This window comes from Aulonocara stuartgranti (assembly GCF_965226115.1).
Source record: "Aulonocara stuartgranti genome assembly, chromosome: 22".
NCBI classification, from domain to species: domain Eukaryota; kingdom Metazoa; phylum Chordata; class Actinopteri; order Cichliformes; family Cichlidae; genus Aulonocara; species Aulonocara stuartgranti.
In genome coordinates, this window is record NC_138957.1 from 4,276,439 (window position 1) to 4,297,768 (window position 21,330).

The window sequence follows — 21,330 nt, forward strand, 5'->3', positions numbered from 1 at the left end:
TTTGAGGTTTCACTATAGAATTACTTTGTATTCAGTAGCATAGACTGAGTGTCACTTATGGGGAAAAAATTATATACAACTATTAATACACTAATTAGTCCCCATCTCACCCCTCCACTGTTTCCACAACCTGTTCCCATCTCCCTGGGAAACTGCAAGTTCTACTCCTACACGGAGGAAGAACAGTGCTTGTCCACACTAGTAAAGTGTGTGTTTTGTTGTATTGTTGAAAGCAGGGCTTAATTTGTAAAATCTGAAAGTCAGGAAGACAGAGAACGTCAAGGAAAAGAAAAAGACATTAAATGCATTTTTTAGAAGTCCACGAACACACTACATTTGTAGAGCAGAGTTCTCCTATACTGGCTTCTGCTCACTGGCTTCCTGTTAAATCTAGAATTGAATTTAAAATCCTGTTCCTCACGTACAAGGTCTTGAATAATCAGTCTCATATCACCCCATTAGAGCACTTCGCTCTCACACTGCAGGCTTACTTGTGGTTTCTTAGAGTATTTAAAGGTAGAATGGAGGGCAGAGCCTTCAGTTTTCAGGCCCCTCTTCTGTGGAACCAGCTTCCAGTTTGGATTCAGGAGACAGACACTATCTCTACTTTTAAGATTAGGCTTAAAACTTTCCTTTTTGCTAAAGCATATAGTTAGGGCTGGACCAGGTGACCCTGAATCCTCCCTTATGTAAGCTGCAGTAGATGTAGGCTGCTGAGTATTTCTTCTTCACTCACCTTTTCCCCTCACTATGCGTCTATATACTTCTCTGCATTTAATCATTAGTTATTACTAACTAATGATCCCTTTACACAGCCCCGAGCATTTGTCTTTCCTCCGATAAGAACCTCTCCCCCCAGTCTTTACACTCCCTGCCACACCTCAGACTTGCTGAATAAACGTTAATTACCCGTCACAAGAACGCCACCGCGTGGACCGTAGGTTTTTAGCGACACTTCACCTTCCCAAAAGAATCTCTTATTACTCTCTCGTATTTAAATATACAATTTGGTATCTAAGTATTTGGACAACAACACAGTTTATATTTGGTTTTTTACACTTTGCCTAGATTTTACCCAAAAAAAAGCCTGCACGATTTTGGAAAACAACATTTTGGAAAGAAACTAAGATGAACTTGTAGAAGAATTATGAGGGAACAAAAGTATTGAAAAGGAAATGAATAGTTCATGACTCAAAGGATACTGCATCATCTGTGAAACATAGTGTTATCGTATGTGTGTGGCAGCCACTGGAACAAGGTCAGTAGTGTTTATCGATGATGTGATTGCTGATAAAAGCAGTAGAATGAATTGTAAACTATACAAAGCTATACTTTCTGCTCAGATTCAGCCAAATGTTCAGTTGAAACTCAAAATCTACCCTTCATTTGCATCTTTTCATTTGAGATTAAATTCACTGTGCAGGTAAACAGAGGCAAAATTGGAAACAGCCCCCATCCCTCTCTCTCATGGACCTAATTTTATAGAATGGATGGTTAAATGTGGCTTCAAAGTGCTTTAAGAGGTCAGTAAAATGAGAGACCCACTGCAACAGATGATTCAGCCATTTTTTCTGATCTCTCAGAGATCTCTTTGTGTGGTTCCGGACTATGATCTGTGGGAGATCCATCAGAGCATGCTTAGTGTAATGTGCAGTTGGCCTGGCACAGCAGTGGAATAGGTTTAGTCATCTGTGATTGATGAGTGACCAAGCTAGTGCTTGTTACATTTGGCTAAGTGTGCTAAATATGGTTTTCTCACCACAACAGGTTTACATCATGCATCCGTCCATCTGCTCCTGTTGTGTCATCATACAAGGTGCATGATCTTGCCTTATTCTTGTAGCCAAATCTGTGTTTGTTTGAACTGCAGTTGTCGTGGTTACTGTTGTCACGCCAACCTACACCCCCACTACCACCACTCCTGGATTTTGAAGTAGAGATCCAATGCAGAGCAGCTTGAACCAATCACAGTGATGCTTCTTGGGGAAAAAAGAATACACTTGTCACATTAAATTTAACTGTTTATATGTGTGTGTGTGTGTGTGTGTGTGTGTGTGTGTGTGTGTGTGTGTGTGTGTGTGTGTGTGTGTTTACATTCTGGAAACTAACTGAAACTAACAAATAAAATTAAAATATAAATTAACTATAAAATACAAAATTATAATAACGCTAAATTGCAAGTCTCGATCAGTTGTGCCAGAAAAAATGTGCCGGAAGAAGCAGACGCACTGCCTGTTTTCCTGTCGGAAAAAGCTGCCCGTCTGCAGTTAACCATGTTTATATTCTTGTGACAGTCACTTTCGCTAACTCTAAAGTCCAGCTGCACTGAACACATGGTGTATGCAGACTGTTCATGCAGTGCATTTGACGCAAAATGAATGCTTCTTATTGGTTTTGCCTGCAGCACATTGTGCAGGACAACTGCCAAAACAAGATGAACTTTTATTTTAATGGGTGATCTTGTGTCTTCAGTTATTCCATTCATGTAATATAAGGAAGTCATCATCCATAGAGCAGTTCTCATAGACTTCAGCCTGTTTTAGCTGGTGCTGACAAAAAAATTGCTAGAGTCAATGCCTGTATACCAAATCTTTAACTGAAACACAAAGCTGTTATTATCCATTTGTCTATAAAAAGAAATCAAACACCTAAAAAGATCAAGGGCAAACACAAGCTTTCACTGACAGTGATTTCTTTAAGCCCTTAGAAGTTATTCTAGGCTTGTCTTATGCCTCACTGAGCATTCGGTGTTGTGGTTTTGGAATCCTCTTAGCTGTCGGCCACATCTATGGCGAACAGAAACTTGTATTGTCAGTTGTGGAAAATGTGACTGTCACCATCTAATCTGAGACTCTGTAACCTTTTCCAGGTTTATTCAAGTACAAAATTCTAGATTATGAGCCTCCTGAGATGTTTTCATATTGTTGTTCACTTTGATGAAAAATGTGACCATATATATGGGTTCAGTCTCAAGTCAGCCATCTCCAGAACCATCTCCAATTTGTATAAAAATGTTATTGCTATTTTACTGCATGGAAAACATTTGAATTCATGATACCATGTTGCTTTTGTAACATTCAAGTTGCAGATTGAATGCAGACAGAAATAGATGAGTTTCCACAGTGAGCACACACAGAGCCATTAGCACAGAGTGTGGTGCTGTTTGAACATGTGCAGGCTGTATAGCTGCTGTTCTTTTGCAAACAAACACAGATGCAGTTTTCACATCACTATACAGTAGGTAGAGCATATCTCTTGGGCTGCGACCCATTTTATGGCCTGAATGCTGCATTTTAAAAACATACAGAAAAGACTGCCACTTATTCTTCTGATGGCATAACATGATCCTGGAAATGTGTCTGAGGGGTGCAGAGATATCTGATATGTGGAGGGGAGACAATCTATGCCTTTAATTTGGTGATTAATGGTCCTTCCACAAAAGTCATAAGTTTAGCATTTTCTGCACACTTTCATCCCATGACTACTGCCACTGTTAAATGTCGATTAATAGATTTATTATTTATTCTTTCTGGATCGACAGAGACAGTAATAGAGTGATAAAAGTAAAAACTTTTGACACAAACTTTTGTTGTTGAAAAAAGAGTGCCGTTAGAAATGTTGGTTCGCCAATAATAAATAATTTGGGTCCCATGCTATATGATTAGCCTTCCACCTCTAGTTATAAATGATTGTGGCTCATTGTTAAAGAATTTTAATCATCAGCTCTGCGGGTCTGTGTCAATTAATTAATTTTTGTCCAGATGTGTTCAGCCATTTTTACCAGTGAAGGGAGTATTTTAACCTAGAAAGTCAAATATTATTTTTAATAACTGCTTTGTAAAACATTATTGAATGCAAATTCAGCAATGTTTAGTAAAGCTATTAGTTTACACCTACACGTCTCATTAAAGTTGCCTTAAAAATATTAATATAGCCATATCAGGCTACGCTCCTTAACACCATTCAAAAGAAACAGAAATTCTAGTGTTAGTTTTTTGTTTCGTTTTTTTGTGTTGTGCCCTTGTAGCCTTTGTTGTGTTGCAGCAGGTGCTGACTTATATGAGAAGTCCTACTAGATCTGATCAACATTTGCACACATGCAGTTAAAGCTGGAAAGAAATTAGGGTAAGCCTTCGTCTGTACTTACCATACTGTCATAATGTATCAGCTCCAGCTCATAGTCAGGCAGGATGTCTGTCCTATTATTCACCAAGTCCAGGGCCATCTGAGCAGCGGGGAGGCAGGCTTGTCCACCAGGCCAGCCTCCACTCATGGGAAACAGGGCTCCAATGTAGAGCTTCTTCTTGCCTAGAGCCGGGCAGGAGCAGGATAGAACAGTAAGGATAAAGGTCAGAGAGTAGCGGGAGACCGGCCTACGGGGGAGGTTTTGGCAAAGCCTTTTCATAGCTGGGGGATGCTGAAGGTTGAGCGAAGCTTGGAGTCAGTGTATTCCTTCTATACACTTTTCGGCTTGGAGGGAGCAAGGTGGTATTGCGTGTGGCTCGTGAAGAATGAAATTCTATGAATGAGCACACGCTGGTGTTCCTGAGAGAAGAGAGCCCATTTGCAATTCTGTGTTATTTACATAATTTTAATGTGATCGTAAGCTTTTTGCAACCGACAAACAATTCAAATCAACGCAGATGACTGTCATCAAGCTCTTCTCCCGTTACATTAAAACTAGGAAACCTATCATCGCTTGTGTTTGGAACAGAACTTGTAAACACGCAGCTTCAACGCTTTTATAAAGTACTCTGTCCACAGGTACAACGATCTCCATCAAACTTATTAAATGCAGCTGGTAAACCGGGGGGACAATTCATTGGCAGAAAGCAGCTTTAAAGTTGCTGGAGTTGAATAGAAGGTTGAGATTGGTGACTGAATCAGGCTTCAGGCTCTTTCCACCGTCTAAGGTACCGAAAGTGTCGGAGGCTGCCTGGATTTCAGCTTCTCTCTGTTTCCAGGAGATAACCGATTGCTGTAACGATGCTTTCCTTTTTCTGCTTATGAAAAATTGAGAACCATCCACACCGAGCCCACGAAGACACGCGGAGATTTAATTTGTCCTCTCCGTCATTTATCTGCCCTTCTCCATCTTATCCGCCTACATCCATAGCCTACTCACGGATCTCCAGTCCAAAGCCTTATTAGAACGTTTTAAACATGTTGTACACAGACCACACCATACAAATGAAAAAGCCTGGCTTTCAGTAATCCAATAGGAGAACGGTCGACTAGACAGCAAGGTCGATCTTCAGATGAAAAAGTGGCCTCGGTGTTGCTGGAATGCAGTCGGCCGCTCGGGAGAGAGCCGAGAAAAATGACGGGAGCTGCTGAGCCCGCTGTGGCTGACTGCAGCAGCGTGCGAGAGCGGAGAGAGAGAGGAGGAGGATGCTTCGTCCCTCCGTTTCACAAACCACTTTACAATCCCTTTACACAGCCCCGAGCATTTATCTTTCCTCCGATAAGAACCTCTCCCCCCAGTCTTTACACTCCCTGCCACACCTCAGACTTGCTGAATAAACGTTAATTACCCGTCACAGGAACGCCACCGCGTGGACCGTAGGTTTTTAGCGACACTCCACCTTCCCGAAAGAATCTCTTATTACTCTCTCGTGCGTTTGCCGATCACAATTACAATACCAACTGTATTCTCGCCAACATGGAAAAACATCATTAAGATTATAATGGCTAAAACTGTCCTCTGAAATTCATTCAGTCATGTCAGTTCAGTCATGAAAAGGGCAGGACCGGATTTACACAGTACATGTACATTTTAGCCCCCCACCCTGCTGAGGGAAACCTCCGACCCTACTGGTCTTATGACTCTCTCGTATTTAAGCTAAATATGGCAAGAGGTAACAAATACATAACCTTGATCTCAGGTACCATGCACGTACATACATGAGTGTTATTCCATTTTTCTCCATAAAATGTGACCAGTTTGACTGAGGAAGATACAATATTTATACATACTGTAGTATAGTGGTTCCTTAGTGAAGTGTTTTACACATTTTCATGAAAAGCAAACCCGGTTTCATTCTACAAATCCCTTTGGGGTTACATCATTTAGGGCATCCAGTGTAAACAAAACAAAACAAAAAAACCAAACATGTATAACTATCGGTGTTGACAACCATATCTGAATAAGTTAGTAGCCCAAAGTAGCTTTGAAACATACTTTAGCATCAACTGTGATGATACTTGATTTGACCCAGTATGTCCTGCACCCACAGGGTTTTTGTTGTCTTGGGTTCGTGAATTCTTTGTGAATGTGATTTTGGGTTTGTGGTTTTATTGTTATTCCAATGTTTGATGTTTTTATTTCTGTGGGTTCCAGATTTCTTTATTCTGGTTTTCTCATAATTTCAAGCTTTATTTCCTGCAAAAACATTGAGTGTTTCCTCTCAGAAACATGACCAGATGGCATCTAACGAGACAACTCTGGATAGCATTGCCTCCAATAACACCGTGGTCATTTTTGACCAGCATATGTCCTTCAATGCACATAGTAAACACACGTGAGTTCTACTTCACTCAGCTTTTTCTCACTGTGTTTATACACCACTCTGTATTTAATCATCATCATCTCTGATGATTATTCATCTCTGGCTCTCTTCCACAGCATGTCTTTTGAATGTAGGTTCTTTAAATATACAATTTGGTATCTAAGTATTTGGACAACAACACAGTTTATATTTGGTTTTTTACACTTTGCCTAGATTTTACCCAAAAAAAAAGCCTGCACGATTTTGGAAAACAACATTTTGGAAAGAAACTAAGATGAACTTGTGTGTCCTTGTCCTGTCTTTTTCCTCTTACCCCCAACTGGTCGTGGCAGATAGCCGCCGGTCCCTGAGGATGGCTCTGCTAGATAATGCTTCCTGTTAAAGGGAATTTTTTTTTCCCCACTGTCATCTGATGGGGTTTTCTCTCTCTCTCTTATTGTTGGCTCTTTACAATGTAAAGCACCTTGAGGTGATTAGTGATGGGATTTCCAGCTCTTTTTAGAGAACCGGCTCTTTCGGCTCGGCTCCTAAAAAGAACAGACTCTTTCGGCTCCCAACCGGCTCTTCAGGTTGTTTTCTTGCTTTAATTAATTTGTTATTAACAACAATATAAAATTATGCACAAAAGGAATTACTATTTTTTTTTTTTTAAATGTGGTTTTATTTATATATGTTTATATATAAATATATACGGTGGCCCCTAGAAACAAAGCACATACAAACTCCAAAACACATTTCTAGCATGAACTGAACTTCCAAAACAGAGCTACCTAGATCACTTAAATTACACAATTGAAAGCATGTGTGTATTGTTTGTGTGTTTATACACAAGCACTCATAATAATTCAAATTTTTAAAAAAAAGTTCATTTACCTGTTACTACCACACACCAAATCCGGTCGTTGGTACTTCCTGGCTTGTGTAGCCACTAGGTAACAAAAGCTCAACACTGCGCCCAGCATCCTGGAGCACTTCTGTTGTGTTTTGTACGTGTTTTGGAGTTAGTATGTGCTTTGTCTCTAGGGGCCACCATAAATATACTTTTATTTATTCACTCCACATAAAATGTAATAAATAAATCATATAATACAAAAACCAACTATTTACATTTCAACTTTTAACTATTTAAATTTTCAGCTTTTTCCTTTGAAACACATTTAAAGTGAAACAACACAAAACACTGCAAACCACAACACAATTAAATATAAATTAAAATATGAAAACAAAAAGCAGATGCACCTTCTCTGTCATATGGGCCTGCATGAATAAACTTTCTGAATCCTTTATCATCCGCAACTGAAAATAGTTGTGGATGATTACTATACCTTTCTAATGTGACGTTGTTGTCCCTGGCTCGCTCTCTCTCCCTCCCACTCTGTTCCTGTACTGCATCTAACTACCGCCCCTCCCCCCTCTGCTCAGCGCATAGCACAAGGCTCGCGTGCGGAGTGAAGCGGGAAAAAAGTGTGAGAGAGAGGGTGAGAGAAAGAAAAAAAACCCATGGCTCCCAATCCAGTTGTTCAGTCTGACGTCACTAGCCGTGTCTGGGCCTAAACTCCGCTGCAGGTCCATATATCAAACGATCACGATGGCATTATTGAGAGTTGAAAAACTGTCTAAAGTCTTTCATCTTTAATAAAATGATCAGCGTTCTGCTCTACCAGGTGTAACAATTGAGTTTAACATCCAGGCATCCATGAAAACGGAATTTATGACATTTAATGGAGTTAGAAGTTAGCAGGGAGTTAGCTCGCTAGCTTCTATCTAAATACAATATAGCATGTCCTGACTGCGGGGTTTTGGAAACAAATTAAAACGTACAGCTCTGTTATCACTTCCAGCATAAATGAAGACAGAAAACTTCGAACACGTCATTCACCTTTTCCTTACTTGCAGACTGGACTACTGCAATTCATTGTATTTTGGTCTCGACCAGGCCTCCATTCATCGTCTTCAGATGGTCCAAAATGCAGCTGCTCGCCTGCTAACTGGTACCAAGCGGAGACAGCATGTAACCCCAGTTTTATCTTCTCTACACTGTCTCCTACAGGATCCAATTTAAACTTTTACTTTTTGTTTTTAAGTCACTTAACGCCCCTTCTTACCTGTCTGGGCTCCTTTCAGTTTATGCTCCAGGAAAAACCATGAGGTCTAGCTCAAAATTAATGCTATTCACATGGACTAATCTCAAATTTTGTGGTGAAAGAGCCTTCTCTGTGGCAGGTCCCAGACCTTGGAATAGTCTTCCCCTAAATATTAGATCTGCACAAACACTCGATCAATTCAAATCACTACTAAAAACACATTTTTATGCCCTGGCTTTTATCACACTATGAGCCAAGCATTTTGGTCTTATTTAATAGTCTTAGTTATTGTTTTAATTATTTTATTGTCCTATCATCGTATTATATTGTTATTATTGTTTTACATTGTTTCTTTTTAATGGCATTTTTATAATGTTAAGTACTTTATGCAGCATCGTCTGTCTGGAAATGTGCTATATAAATAAATTGGACCTTGACCAGGGGAGAGAACACTCCAGATCATGTTTACTACAACATTAAGCATGCATATTGAGCCATACCCTTTCCCCACCTCGGCCAGTCCAACCACCTCTCCTTCCTGCTCTCCCCAGCCTATACCCCCCTCAGACGCAGTGCAAGGTCCACCACAAAGACTGTTAGAACCTGGCCTGAAAATGCACTCTCCAAACTGCACAACTACTTCACACAGACAGACTGGGACATATTTGAACACCAGGACCTAGAATCATTCACTGGATCAGGAAAGGGTCAGCTAAGTCATGAAACAAAGAATACTAATAGTTAAATTAGAAAACAGATCTAACTCCAGAGCAGAATGACTGCATTAAGCTAAAAGAGGGGCCCTTGAGGCAAGATGAACTGTTATCCCCTAATATCCCCAGATCAACAACAATAACAAGTTGTGGTGGCAGGTGTAGTTTTAGATAAAAATCAGAATACTTTATTAATCCCTGAGGAAATGATGTGGTCACAGTTGCTCCAAGACAGTAAGAACAGTAACTACCCAAATGAAAGCAACAATGGAACTTCAGAAACCTGGCGTTTTATTTTGAAATAAAATATAACATATTGATTAATATTGACATGCAGTAACTGTTACAGCAGTTTATTTTATTTTGATTCATTTCATAAACTGAAATCAGTCATTGTCTTATATCATTTTTCTTTGCAAAATAAATAGCTGATGAGAAACAAATTTTTGAGTATTTAGAGAAGTGAAAATGTTGCTCTGTACAGCACCAGTATTGTTGGCCCAACATGTCGGCCTGCCTTTCAAACTTCAAGTAGATGCCAGCTATGTGGAGGGCTTTGTCCTCTTACAGGAGAACGAAGAGGAAATAGATTGTATAGATAGATTGTACAGTAAGCTTCTTTTTAAAGAAATTATTCTGTCAATGAAAAAATGCTGGCACTGGTGTGAGCTCTATAACATCTATAACAACAGGCGGGTGTGACTAAAGTGCTTGACCTGCCCTGCTTTGTCATCTCTGGGTTCCATATTTCTTTGTCGTCGCTGGCCACCAGCCAAGCCTCATGTCTTGGAGGCTTCGGACACTGAGGCCACCTGAGGTTTCCTCTCTTCCCCGCGTTCCAGTTTGGTTTCACATCTTCCTCTGGCCACCCTGGCCAACATTTGTAAAAGTCTGTCCACCATCAGCAGCAAAGCAAAGCATGCCAAGATCGGTCTAGAATGTTAAGTATTCTTCTATTATGTTTACTATTTCACTGCTGAATAAGTCAGTCATCAAAGGCATCTGTTCCTAAAAGAATTGACAATATGAATTGGAATATGTCACAACTTGTCACGGTCTGGCTGGCAGACCGTGGGGGATGTTGGAGAAAGGACCCAAACGCTGGACTTAGTGGAATGAGCAGTGGGTTTATTTACAGTGAGGTAAATGTACACCACACATTAAATCTCCAAAAATGCTCCCTCGACTCCCGTGACGTGTCTTCTCCTAAGTGCTGGTATTTCGTGCTCTCGGCCCCTGTGCCTTCGCACACCCCGTGTGTCTTGCAGTCCTGTGTTCCGCTGTCCTCCTGAGGAAAAACAACAGACAGCCGTTATGGCACCAACTCCAGCAGGCATACACTGAACAGCACTTTAAACACTGACATGGAGCCTAACTCAACGATTCTGCACCGGAGGAAGCTCCATCGCACTGTTAAGTAGCTCCCCCGACGAGCCTGATCAGAAGCAGGTGTGTGAGAAGCTAGGCGTGACCGGCAGCCGGCAGGGCCACGCCCATCAGGCCTGCAGGTGGTTGTCCTTCATCCTTCAGCCACACCTGCAGACACCCACACACACACACACACCAGCATGGAACACAAGAGCACAGTGCAGCAAACATACATCCAATACAATAATAACAATAACAATGGTCCACACTGTTCAAAGACCCCGAGTCCCCGGAACCGTGTCCGTGACACAACTGATTAGGTTTGATTTCATCTAGGTGTGTTTTGATTATTTGGACTGTGTGTGAAAACCATAAACTAAAAAAAATGATAACTTGTCAGTAGAGGAGGGGAATCAAAGTGAAATTGAATTGGTTTTACACACAACCTCTAGAAAACAGGAAGTGCTTTTACCCCCCTCCTGGCAGACCCTCTCATATATGCCAGCTATGGTTGTTAATAGCTATCATGTCAAACCTGCTACATGAGGCTTTTCAGGAGAAAAGGTTACAGTGCTGTGGATTTATGAAAGAGAAAAGACCTAAAAGTGTTTTAATATTTGATGGTTTTGACAGGACATAAGGAGCTGCAGGCAGCATCTGATAATCTTTCTGTCTCTGGCTCAGGAATGAGCCTTGAGGGTTGTTCTGAAGCCCACCTGCTCTGCTTACACATTAATGCTCCTATAATAACAACAACAACAACTAAACCCAAAAACAAAACCAGCAATTAAATGCCAATCCACACAAAACAATTAAACCAAAAAGAAGGCCATATCTCAGAAGTAAATGGTTGCGTCTTATTTTGAAGCCTGCGCTGTCACGGTCGATAGCAGGGTCTCAAGTGCAGACCAGGGGTCCGTTCTTCGTACTTCGCTTACTACATCCAAGATCAAAGGACACATCCAAGATCAAATCATCGCGCTAATAATAATAATAATAATAATAATAATAATAATAATAATAATAATAATAATAATAATAATAATAATAATAGATTGGATTTATATAGCGCTTTTCAAGGCACCCAAAGCGCTTTACAATACCACTATTCATTCACTCTCACATTCACACACACTGGTGGAAGCAGCTACGGTTGTAGCCACAGCTGCCCTGGGGCAGACTGACAGAAGCGAGGCTGCCATATCGCGCCATCGGCCACTCTGGCCAACACCAGTAGGCGGTAGGGTACATTTATTATATTATATTACATTATATATTATATTATATTACATTATATCCTCTTTCACATTAGAGCCACAACAGGACCCACTAGAACATGGGAACAAGTAAAAGTGAAATATAAGAATATTCTACAGAATGGTAATATTTATCACTTATATTGCTTTTCGTCTCTTGGAAAGAGACCCTGAAATAATCTGTTTGTTTGTTCATAACAGCAACCAAGAAAAGGGCAGAGCAAAAAAAGACAGGTGGTGGTCCTGCACCCCCTCGTCAACAAGTTGGTTAAGTGAATAATACCCTCACGGGAAAATCGATATCTCTCTATGAGCACACTGTCGCGCTGAGCTAAAGGATCCTGTCTATCCCGCAATATACGCTGAATTCTGAGGACTCTCCTTATCAATCTTGCACCTTCTGCAATGGGTGGCTCGCGTACAAACGGAGAGGACATGGCTGCGACAGACTTCCCAAATCCCCCTTCGCTTTTATAGCCGTGGTCTCTCATCTTGAATACATGAAGTAATTTACTATTACTACTGTGAAATATGAATTACATCTGAAATAATCACATACATGAAATAGAATGTTAATAGTACATTTCCCTTTTTTTAGGAAATGACCTGTATGTATCTGTATGAAATCAATAAAAGGATCAAGTGCTGCATTATCTTTAGTTACATTGATAATAGAGAAGGGAGCCGGAGATCGACAGACGGATTGGGGCTGCAGCTGCAGTAATGCGGACGCTGCACCGGTCCGTCGTGGTGAAGAGGGAGCTGAGTGTAAAAGCGAAGCTCTCAATTTACCGGTCGATCTACGTCCCTACCCTCACCTATGGCCACGAGCTGTGGGTAGTGACCGAAAGAACGAGATCGCGGATACAAGCGGCAGAAATGAGCTTCCTCCGAAGGGTGGCTGGCCTCTCCCTTAGAGATAGGGTGAGAAGTTCGGCCATCCGGGAGGGGCTCAGAGTAGAGCAGCTGCTGCTCCACATCGAAAGGAGCCAGCTGAGGTGGTTCGGGCATCTGACAAGGATGCCCCCTGGGCGCCTCCTGGGTGAGGTGTTCCAGGCATGTCCCACCGGGAGGAGGCCCCGGGGCAGACCCAGGACACGCTGGAGAGATTATATCTCTCGGCTGGCCTGGGAACGCCTTGGTATTCCCCCGGATAAGCTGGAGGAGGTGGCTGGGGAGAGGGAGGTCTGGGCCTCTTTGCTTAGGCTGCTGCCCCCGCGACCTGGCCCCGGACAAAGCGGATGAAGATGGATGGATACATTGATAATATTTATTTATGGTAAAACAGTGGTAAAATATCGCTGTTGCTTTCGTATACATGAAGCGGACATACCTGAGTGGCCGCGATCTAATCCTGTTTACATAAAGTAAGCCTGCTCCCGAGCAGGTTTACGCTTACGGCTCTGTTGCTATGACAGCAAGTCCCGGATGAGCTTCGGGGAACCGACTGATCCAGGATCACGCGAAATCGTCAACAATCAAATCCAGCTAACTTACTTAGCGAGGTACGAAGAACGGACCCCTGGTTGACGTTTCCAAACAGTTATTTACAACACCAGTGCAGAATATATACACTGAGGGGGAAAATCCGGGGTTCCAAAGGTCATAGGGAAAACTCTCTCGCACTCGTTCCCGTCTCCACATCCAAACACACATGTCCACGCAGCAGGAGGGTCACAGGTCCGGGGAGGAAAACTATCACATAGGAGAAGGGAATTACTCAAAGTCACAAAATACACAAGCATAGATTCACGGGAGCTGAGAGGATCACTAACGTGTCTAGCACAATCATCCAGAGATGAGAAGGTCTGCGTCCTGGGGCCCGTTCTTCGTACGTCGCTTACTACATCCAAGATCAAATGACACATCCAAGACCGAATCATCGCGCTAACCGTGAGCTCGCTAATCCGGTTCTCCGAACACACCTGCTGTTGACGATTAGTACAGCTGGATGAAGTAATGTGAGATCACTGGGTGTCGTAAAAGGGGCTACGCATCGATAGTAGAAACATTGATCGGCAACCCTTTGATTGGTCGGCGAAAATGTCGAAGGAGCGCGTTCGGTAATTTTCGGCAGCAGAGCAAGAACTCCTGAGTGAGGGATTTCAGGAGTTTCAGAGTTTAATCAGAACGCAAGGGAACATTGCAAAGGCTGCAAAAGCAAGGAGCGAGGGCTGGCAGAAAGTTACTGACAAATTAAACTCGTAAGTAATTTCATATCACACTATATTATCAAATATTATATTACATTATATTATATTATGTTATATTATATCCCCTTTCACATTAGAGCCACAACAGGACCCACTAGAACATGGGAACAAGTAAAAGTGAAATATAAGAATATTCTACAGAATGGTAATATTTATCACTTATATTGCTTTTCGTCTCTTGGAAAGAGACCCTGAAACAATCTGTTTGTTTGTTCATAACAGCAACCAAGAAAAGGGCAGAGCAAAAAAAGACAGGTGGTGGTCCTGCACCCCCTCGTCAACAAGTTGGTTAAGTGAATAATACCCTCACGGGAAAATCGATATCTCTCAATGAGCACACTGTCGCGCTGAGCTAAAGGATCCTGTCTGTCCCGCAATATACGCTGAATTCTGAGGACTCTCCTTATCAATCTTGCACCTTCCGCAATGGGCTGCTCGCGTAAACGGACAGGACATGGCTGCGACAGACTTCCCAAATCCACCTTCGCTTTTATAGCAGTGGTCTCTCATCTTGATTACACGAAGTAATTTGCAATTACTACTGTGAAATATGAATTACATCTGTAATAATCACATACATGTAATAGAATGTTAATAGTACATTTCCCTTTTTTAGGAAATGACCTGTATGTATCTGTGTGAAATCAATAAAAGGATCAAGTGCTGCATTATCTTTAGTTATTTATTTATGGTGAAACAGTGGTGGAATATCGCTGTTGCTTTCGTATAAATGACGTGGACATACCTGCGTGGCCGCGATCTAATCCTGTTTACATAAAGTAAACCTGCTCCCGAGCAGGTTTACGCTTACGGCTCTGTTGCTATGACAGCAAGTCCCGGATGAGCTTCGGGGAACCGAACGATCCAAGATCACGCGAAGTCGTCAACAATCAAATCCAGCTAACTTACTTAGCGAGGTACGAAGAACGGACCCCTGGCCTTAAGTAGTGGACAGGTCAGGACAACTGGACAACAACAACAGGACAACTAATCGCGAACAGGTGTGTGGGCCAAGGGCGGGAGCCCGCAGTGAGCTCCGCCCAGGCAGAGCAGTGAAGGAGAGAGAGCGAGAGAGAGAGAGAACACAAAACACAAGTAGCCTTGCGGGGCAGGCTGGGTAGACACAGGGACCATGACATGCGCATGTTTCCATTCGAAGCCAAACATATGCAGCAAGCCTCATCAACATTTTACACCATGTGCATCATATGAGGACAGAAATGGCCAAATCTGGTCTTGAGACCTCCTTTCTAGTAGGATTCTGCTTCTGAATGGAACTGTGGGTATCTCAGCAGGCTGGATTTCACCACAGGCTGCAAAGTCTCAGACAATTATTCAGGCATCTGTGATTGGCTGCACATGGTGCAAGGTCACAAAATGCAACACATTTGGCTACATAAGTGTGTGCATCACTGTAGGGTTACACAATTGGCTCAACAGGCTGCCAAGATCACTACAGGATGTGCCAGTGGAGAGTGCTAATAATTATCACAAGTCTGAGAAGTGGGTACAGATCTCTTTTTCATTCAACAAATCCACAAAAACCCACAAAATAAATATCAAAAGATATAAATTATCCTTAAAACCTTAATCAGGAATCTAGTTCCTTCTGTGTGAAGAAATGACCTGTATACCTATATTTTAATGATAAAATAAAGTGTCTCCTGCCATTTTGATTCACATTTTGGTTTACCTTATCTCGTATGTCTGTGAAGGTTCTCAGTCATCCAGGTCATTGTAGTTTAAGGAGCTTGGAAAGAAAAGCGTCTGGACTTCTTTAAGTTGCTTGAAGACATTTCACCTCTCATCCGAGAAGCTTCTTCAGTTCTAAGGTCAAATGGTGACAATCAGACAGCAGCTAGGGAGGATAAGAAAGACAGACGCAACAACATTGTCGTCCCCTATCAATGTTGACCAGAGAGTGCAAAAATATACATTTTTGCACTCTCTGGTCAACTGACTCAGTGACTCAAATGACTCAAGAAACGCGATTCACTTTGGTGAGTGACTCATTAAAACCCGATTCAGTAAAAAGAATCGAATTTATGATCACTACCACTGTGAGCAACAGCAGACGTGTGCACTGTGGTCACGTCAGCATTGAATCCATCCAAGTTACATGGTTTATTAAAATAATCAAATTACAGCATTTACATTTATGTTAGACTACTTTTAATTAACTGCTTTAGCCCACTTACAATGAAAATTTAAAAAAAATCTTGTTCCTGACCTGTGTAGTATGTTAACACTATTGGAAGTAAAAAATAACTTGAACTCCAATTTTGAAAACAAGAATTTCTTTTTCTTTTTCTTTTTTTTATAAAGCTCTGACTTGCATTATGAGTCTGAGTCTGTGGTCTGGGAGAGAGTCCTGTAACTCTGTCTGCAAAATACAGGATATAATGACCAATGTTGGGCAATTAATTATATAGTTACTTCTTCAAAAAAGTAACTGAGTTATGCAAACAACAAAGTTTTTTGCAGCTGTTTACCTAAAAATGCAGCCAAGGCGTTTTTTTAAATAAACATTTCAAACTATTTACAGAACAATCAGCTGTTCTGCATCAAATCTGATGCCACACAAATTATTTGTGCAACTCCAAAAAATTATTTCTGTCCACTATGAGATAAAGGAGAACAACAGCCTGATACCTGCAGGCCTGACAACAGGAGATGTATCACTGCTGTAACACCTGTACCATTCAGCAGTCGCCTCATTGTTCTGACACACACAACAAAACTATTGACTACATTACACACTAACTACACACTAACTACACACTAACTACACAAGATTTGCACTAAATGTTGAAAATCTCTCAAATCTCAAAACACCGCCGTCACCTAAACCTTCCCCCTTCCTAAACAACTAAATGCCATGTTGCCATATCATTTTTTGATTGGTCGACATGATACATTTTTCGACCAATAGGAAAGGGTGGGGGTATATTTGGTTTTGTTTTTGCTCACAGGCGGAGCTTTGAAGCGTTTTCCTTATAAAACGCCGGTTTTACTGTTTCTTCCTGCAGTAAATATAAACAACAACAGTATTCAGGAAGAAAACCAAACATTGCAGATATTTTTATCATAGCTCTGGTTTTACGTGGCCTATCAAGTCCACACTTTTTCCGTCAGTTGTTCCGTCTGTCCTGCTCACATCTCCAATGGTTGTACACGTTGTCATTAACGTGGCTTCACTCCACATCAGCCATGCCACTTTGCTAGCTAAAACATCAGTGTCGGTACATAAGGATGCTGTCATATCCTGTCAACGATGTTGATTAGCTGCGTATATACGAATGCGAATCGCATCATTGGCTGGACTATGGGATAAAGTGGCATCGTTGTAATCCCATACGGGAGCAGCCAGTCACTTACTGACTAACACTGCAAAACAGAAATGTTAAAGTATTAGTTTTAATTTCAAATCAAGTTCGATTTTTTTTTTGTACGCAACGCAGATTTTCTGTGCGTAGAGACTGTGCCAGCAGTGCACAATTGTGCACACGTGCAGCTTAGAGGGAACATCGTCCCCTATGTAGCCGGTGTATCAGAGAAACTCAGGAGAGTTTTTTCCAAGCTCGACATCTCAGTGCATTTCAGACCCAGGAACAATGCCTGAACAATTGGAATCTGTACTGGACCAATTGTGTACTAACGGAGAAACACACAAAATCATTGAAGAGAACATGACGTCCTTATTTTAAGAAGCTGAATGAACTGCTTACTCCCCAATCTGCCCCAGCAGGGGACTGATTACCTGTCCTAGCAGTTTTTTGTTCAGCATATGAGCTGTGCAGGGATCACATCGTACATCACTGTGAGCAGAGGCTGTAGTGTCTCTTCAGCATGAGAGTATCAAACCTCCTTATGCAGCAACTTTCTACATGTTCCTGTAAATATTACTCGTGTAGGCCCTCTTTAGAGCACAGCAACCATGTAGGTTCCCACCCTTGGTGTTGCTTTGGATCCTCAGAATTGATGTGTTGGATGAAACCATAATATCATGACTCTTTCACTGCAATGGGAAACAAAAAAGGTTAAAGATCTCAATAGAAGACTCTTCCCATGAACATTCCCTACTGCCAATATCTGCTTTGGAAAAAACAGGAGAGACACTGTTTAATGTCACTTTTCAAAATAATTTCCAATTCTTGTTTTATAATATTTAACTTTCCAAATATCCATTTCCTAAAATGCTCTTAAGGAAGTAACATGTTTATTTATAAAATAATAAGGAGACTAGGAAACCTATACCTCCAATACTACCTTGGCATAATTTCTTAGCATAACAAAGGCTTCTCATTTTATCAGTCCTGTAATTTGTTTTATCATTCCACTATGGATTCTAGTTTTCAGGCACATTTGCACAATTTGACACCAAATTGCATTTGTTCAAATACATATGACATCAGCACCGGTTTCCAGCTTACAAGATCAGATTGCATTTAACAGAATGCGCTACAGTGGAGGGGAAAACAAACAAACAGACATGATGGACAGTGGCAGACCATGATGTCATGATTTGGCTGACTCCTGCCCAGACAGAGACGAGAACATTACTGCAGATTTTACACAAAGTGTGAGACCAATAAGAACTGTATTTGAGGTCTTATAACACACTTTTGAAACAGCAAGTAATAAAACTATAGCTTTAAGCCCTCTACTGCATTACCCATCACCCAAGCTGTTATGCTGGACTGGAGTGTATGAACTGTGAAATATGAATGGCCACTGCTTTCCAAAACACCTGCTGGTCTAACCGTCTGTCTCAGCTACTCTACGCCTTCTTATAGGCCTCATTCACTGTTCATCTTCTGTTGTAGCCATCCTTTACTTAGCTCACAATTTGAAAATGCAGCATTTCAGAAGTTTCTAATTGGATTTCATTTATGTCAGAATTAACATAACATATAGTATTAATTCCAGGATGTAACCATATCAATACCCAATTCTTTTTTTCTTTTCTTTTTTTGCCGGTCCTGTTTGGTTCTTTAGCCATCAGAATTGTTGTCTGAGGGCCAAGAACGATGACCAATGGATTTACTTTACCAAGTGGATCATCACAGCCGTATTGGTCTATTTGAGGTGAAGAGTGACAGTGAGAGAAGGGACTTAAAAAAAGAAAACAATCACCACAATCACCTGTTTCGAGAAAAAAAGAGAGAAAACTAGCAAAAAGAGAGCAACACAATACACACAACATCATTGCAATAATCTAAATAAGTGTATTGAATTTCAGGAGCGGGACCACTCCTCTTTCACGCCCCTAAAAGTCCCCCTTCACCAATACCTGCTGTTATCATTTTCATGCGAACACCCCTTGTCGTCAGACGCCTCGCAAAATTCTAAGAGCTTGATTCCTACTTGTTGTGTGCCCACCTTATTACTGAATTAGGCAGAGCACTCTGAATTAAATCAGGACATAAAGCACGGTCTTTGTTAGGTTTTGTATTGTTGATTGTCATTTATGCTTAGAGATATTTAACCATATATGCTTAGAGGTGTATAATCAATTGTGTAGTGATAGTCTGGAAACTTTGTGTGCATTAGAGAGCACTTTGGGAGCACGAGAGAGGTCGTACCTTGTCTTATTGTTTTATGGTAGGATTAACGTAGCTACGTCTGTTTTAGTCTAAGTGCTTTAACTGCTGGACTTCCTCACCATGTTATCTAGGGTGAACCATCTAGGGTGAGGGGGAGACTACCCTCTTCCTGACCACACACACACACACACACACACACACACACACACACACACACACACACACACACACACACACACACACAGTATTCTTTGTTCACATGTATACCTATGTAAGATGCTCTATGTTAATGACCCTATGCATATTCATGTAACCACAATAAAAGGAGTACTATGGGGAACCTGGCTGAGAGTCTGATGGAGGTCAAGTGGTGGAACGACACTTGGCTCCAGGCAGGTCTCCCTCATGCATGAGTAACATGAAGAACTTTGCCTACTTCGGGTCTTGCTTGCTGTGTAATTATATTGTCCTCAACGTTCCAGCGAATAGGTTCAAGCTACAAACCTATCAGTCTTTATCTTGCTTTATTGAATACTGTCGATCTGACAACTAGCCACTTAACGAGGCCTCCTTCTGACAACAACATCCGGTTCAAAAGTCACCACAATAAGACAGCCATATATCAATACACGACATCCCCCTTTTCCTTAGACTCAAACTTTAGTCGTAATAACTTTGATGTCTTTTTTTTTCCAACATTGAACATTCTTTCTTGTCTTACTTTCTAACAGTTATATTTTCTAACTGTCTCACCACACATGTACCTTTTTTTTTTCCCAATATATACATGTCGACATACACATATGAACTTGGAACTTGCCAATTTTAAGTTGCCTCTTCACCTTAACATATTATAGTTCATTTCACCACAAAATCACAAAACCTCTCAGGCATCTTTTTAGCCCTCTGTGATTTACTTGGTCTCTCTGGCCCCTGGGAGCCCTCTTGTGGTGTTGGAGTGAAGGTGTCAGTCTTTGTGGGTGTTTCATCTTCCTCCCTTTCAGGTATTGTGTTTTGTTCGTAGTGTCTTTCTCTGGTCTCATTTGTCTCGTATTTCTTCACATATGTCGTATTCCAGTGATAGCGAGCTCCTGTTGGTGATTCAATAATGACTTGGTTTCCAGTTCTGCTTACAACTTTGTGTGGTGTTGCATTGAATGGTGTTGGAAACTTGTCCACTTTGTTTTGTTGAACCAGCACTGTGTCTCTCGTGTCAACCTTTGAATACTCAGCTCCCCTTCGTTCATCAGCAGAAAGATTTTCCTTTCTGTTCAGCGTCTCTGTCACGCACGTCCAATTCCGTTGTTTTTGCCTCACTGATGTTCTGTAACTTTCCTCTCATTTTGCAGTTGAACAGGAGTTCTGCTGGACTTTTGCCTGTGGTTGGATGTTCAATGCTGCGATACACTGTTACAAGTCCTTCGGCTGGTGCAATCCTGATTCTTTTCATCAATGATGCATTTTGACGTTCCACTTCTCCATTTGCTTGAGCCCATTTTGGTGTAGTTCTTATATGTTTGATTCCATTAGTTTCACAATATTCTCTGAACAGCTCAGATTTGAACTGTGGGCCGTTATCAGATTTGATGGTAACTGGTAGCCCGTGTCTGCTAAATACTAGCAGACACGGAGTCAATGACT

General features: G+C 41.3%; 1 protein-coding gene and 1 long non-coding RNA gene across 6 annotated transcripts in view; both read right to left on the reverse strand.

Annotated features, from left to right (window-relative positions):
- gabbr1b (gamma-aminobutyric acid (GABA) B receptor, 1b) overlaps positions 1–8,442 on the reverse strand; it is a 131,694-nt gene extending 123,252 nt beyond the window's left edge. For 3 of the 5 annotated variants that reach the window (XM_082520670.1, XM_082520667.1, XM_082520666.1), the window contains exon 1: positions 4,148–5,496. In XM_082520670.1, coding sequence (XP_082376796.1) covers positions 4,148–4,405 — 258 coding nt within the window. In that variant the 5' untranslated portion in view covers positions 4,406–5,496. Of the gene's footprint in view, positions 1–4,147; positions 5,497–5,534; positions 5,580–8,388 lie in introns of those variants that run through there. The other 2 variants (XM_082520669.1, XM_082520668.1) reach the window with 2 other exon arrangements.
- Positions 8,443–10,524: 2,082 nt separating this feature from the next.
- On the reverse strand, positions 10,525–18,470 carry LOC309698169. Its single transcript, XR_014274017.1, has 4 exons — positions 18,095–18,470; positions 15,837–15,970; positions 10,671–10,842; positions 10,525–10,594 (listed from the first exon to the last, which is right to left on the reverse strand). It is a non-coding gene; the product is annotated as an uncharacterized lncRNA (long non-coding RNA).
- Between the last annotated feature and the right edge of the window lie 2,860 nt (positions 18,471–21,330).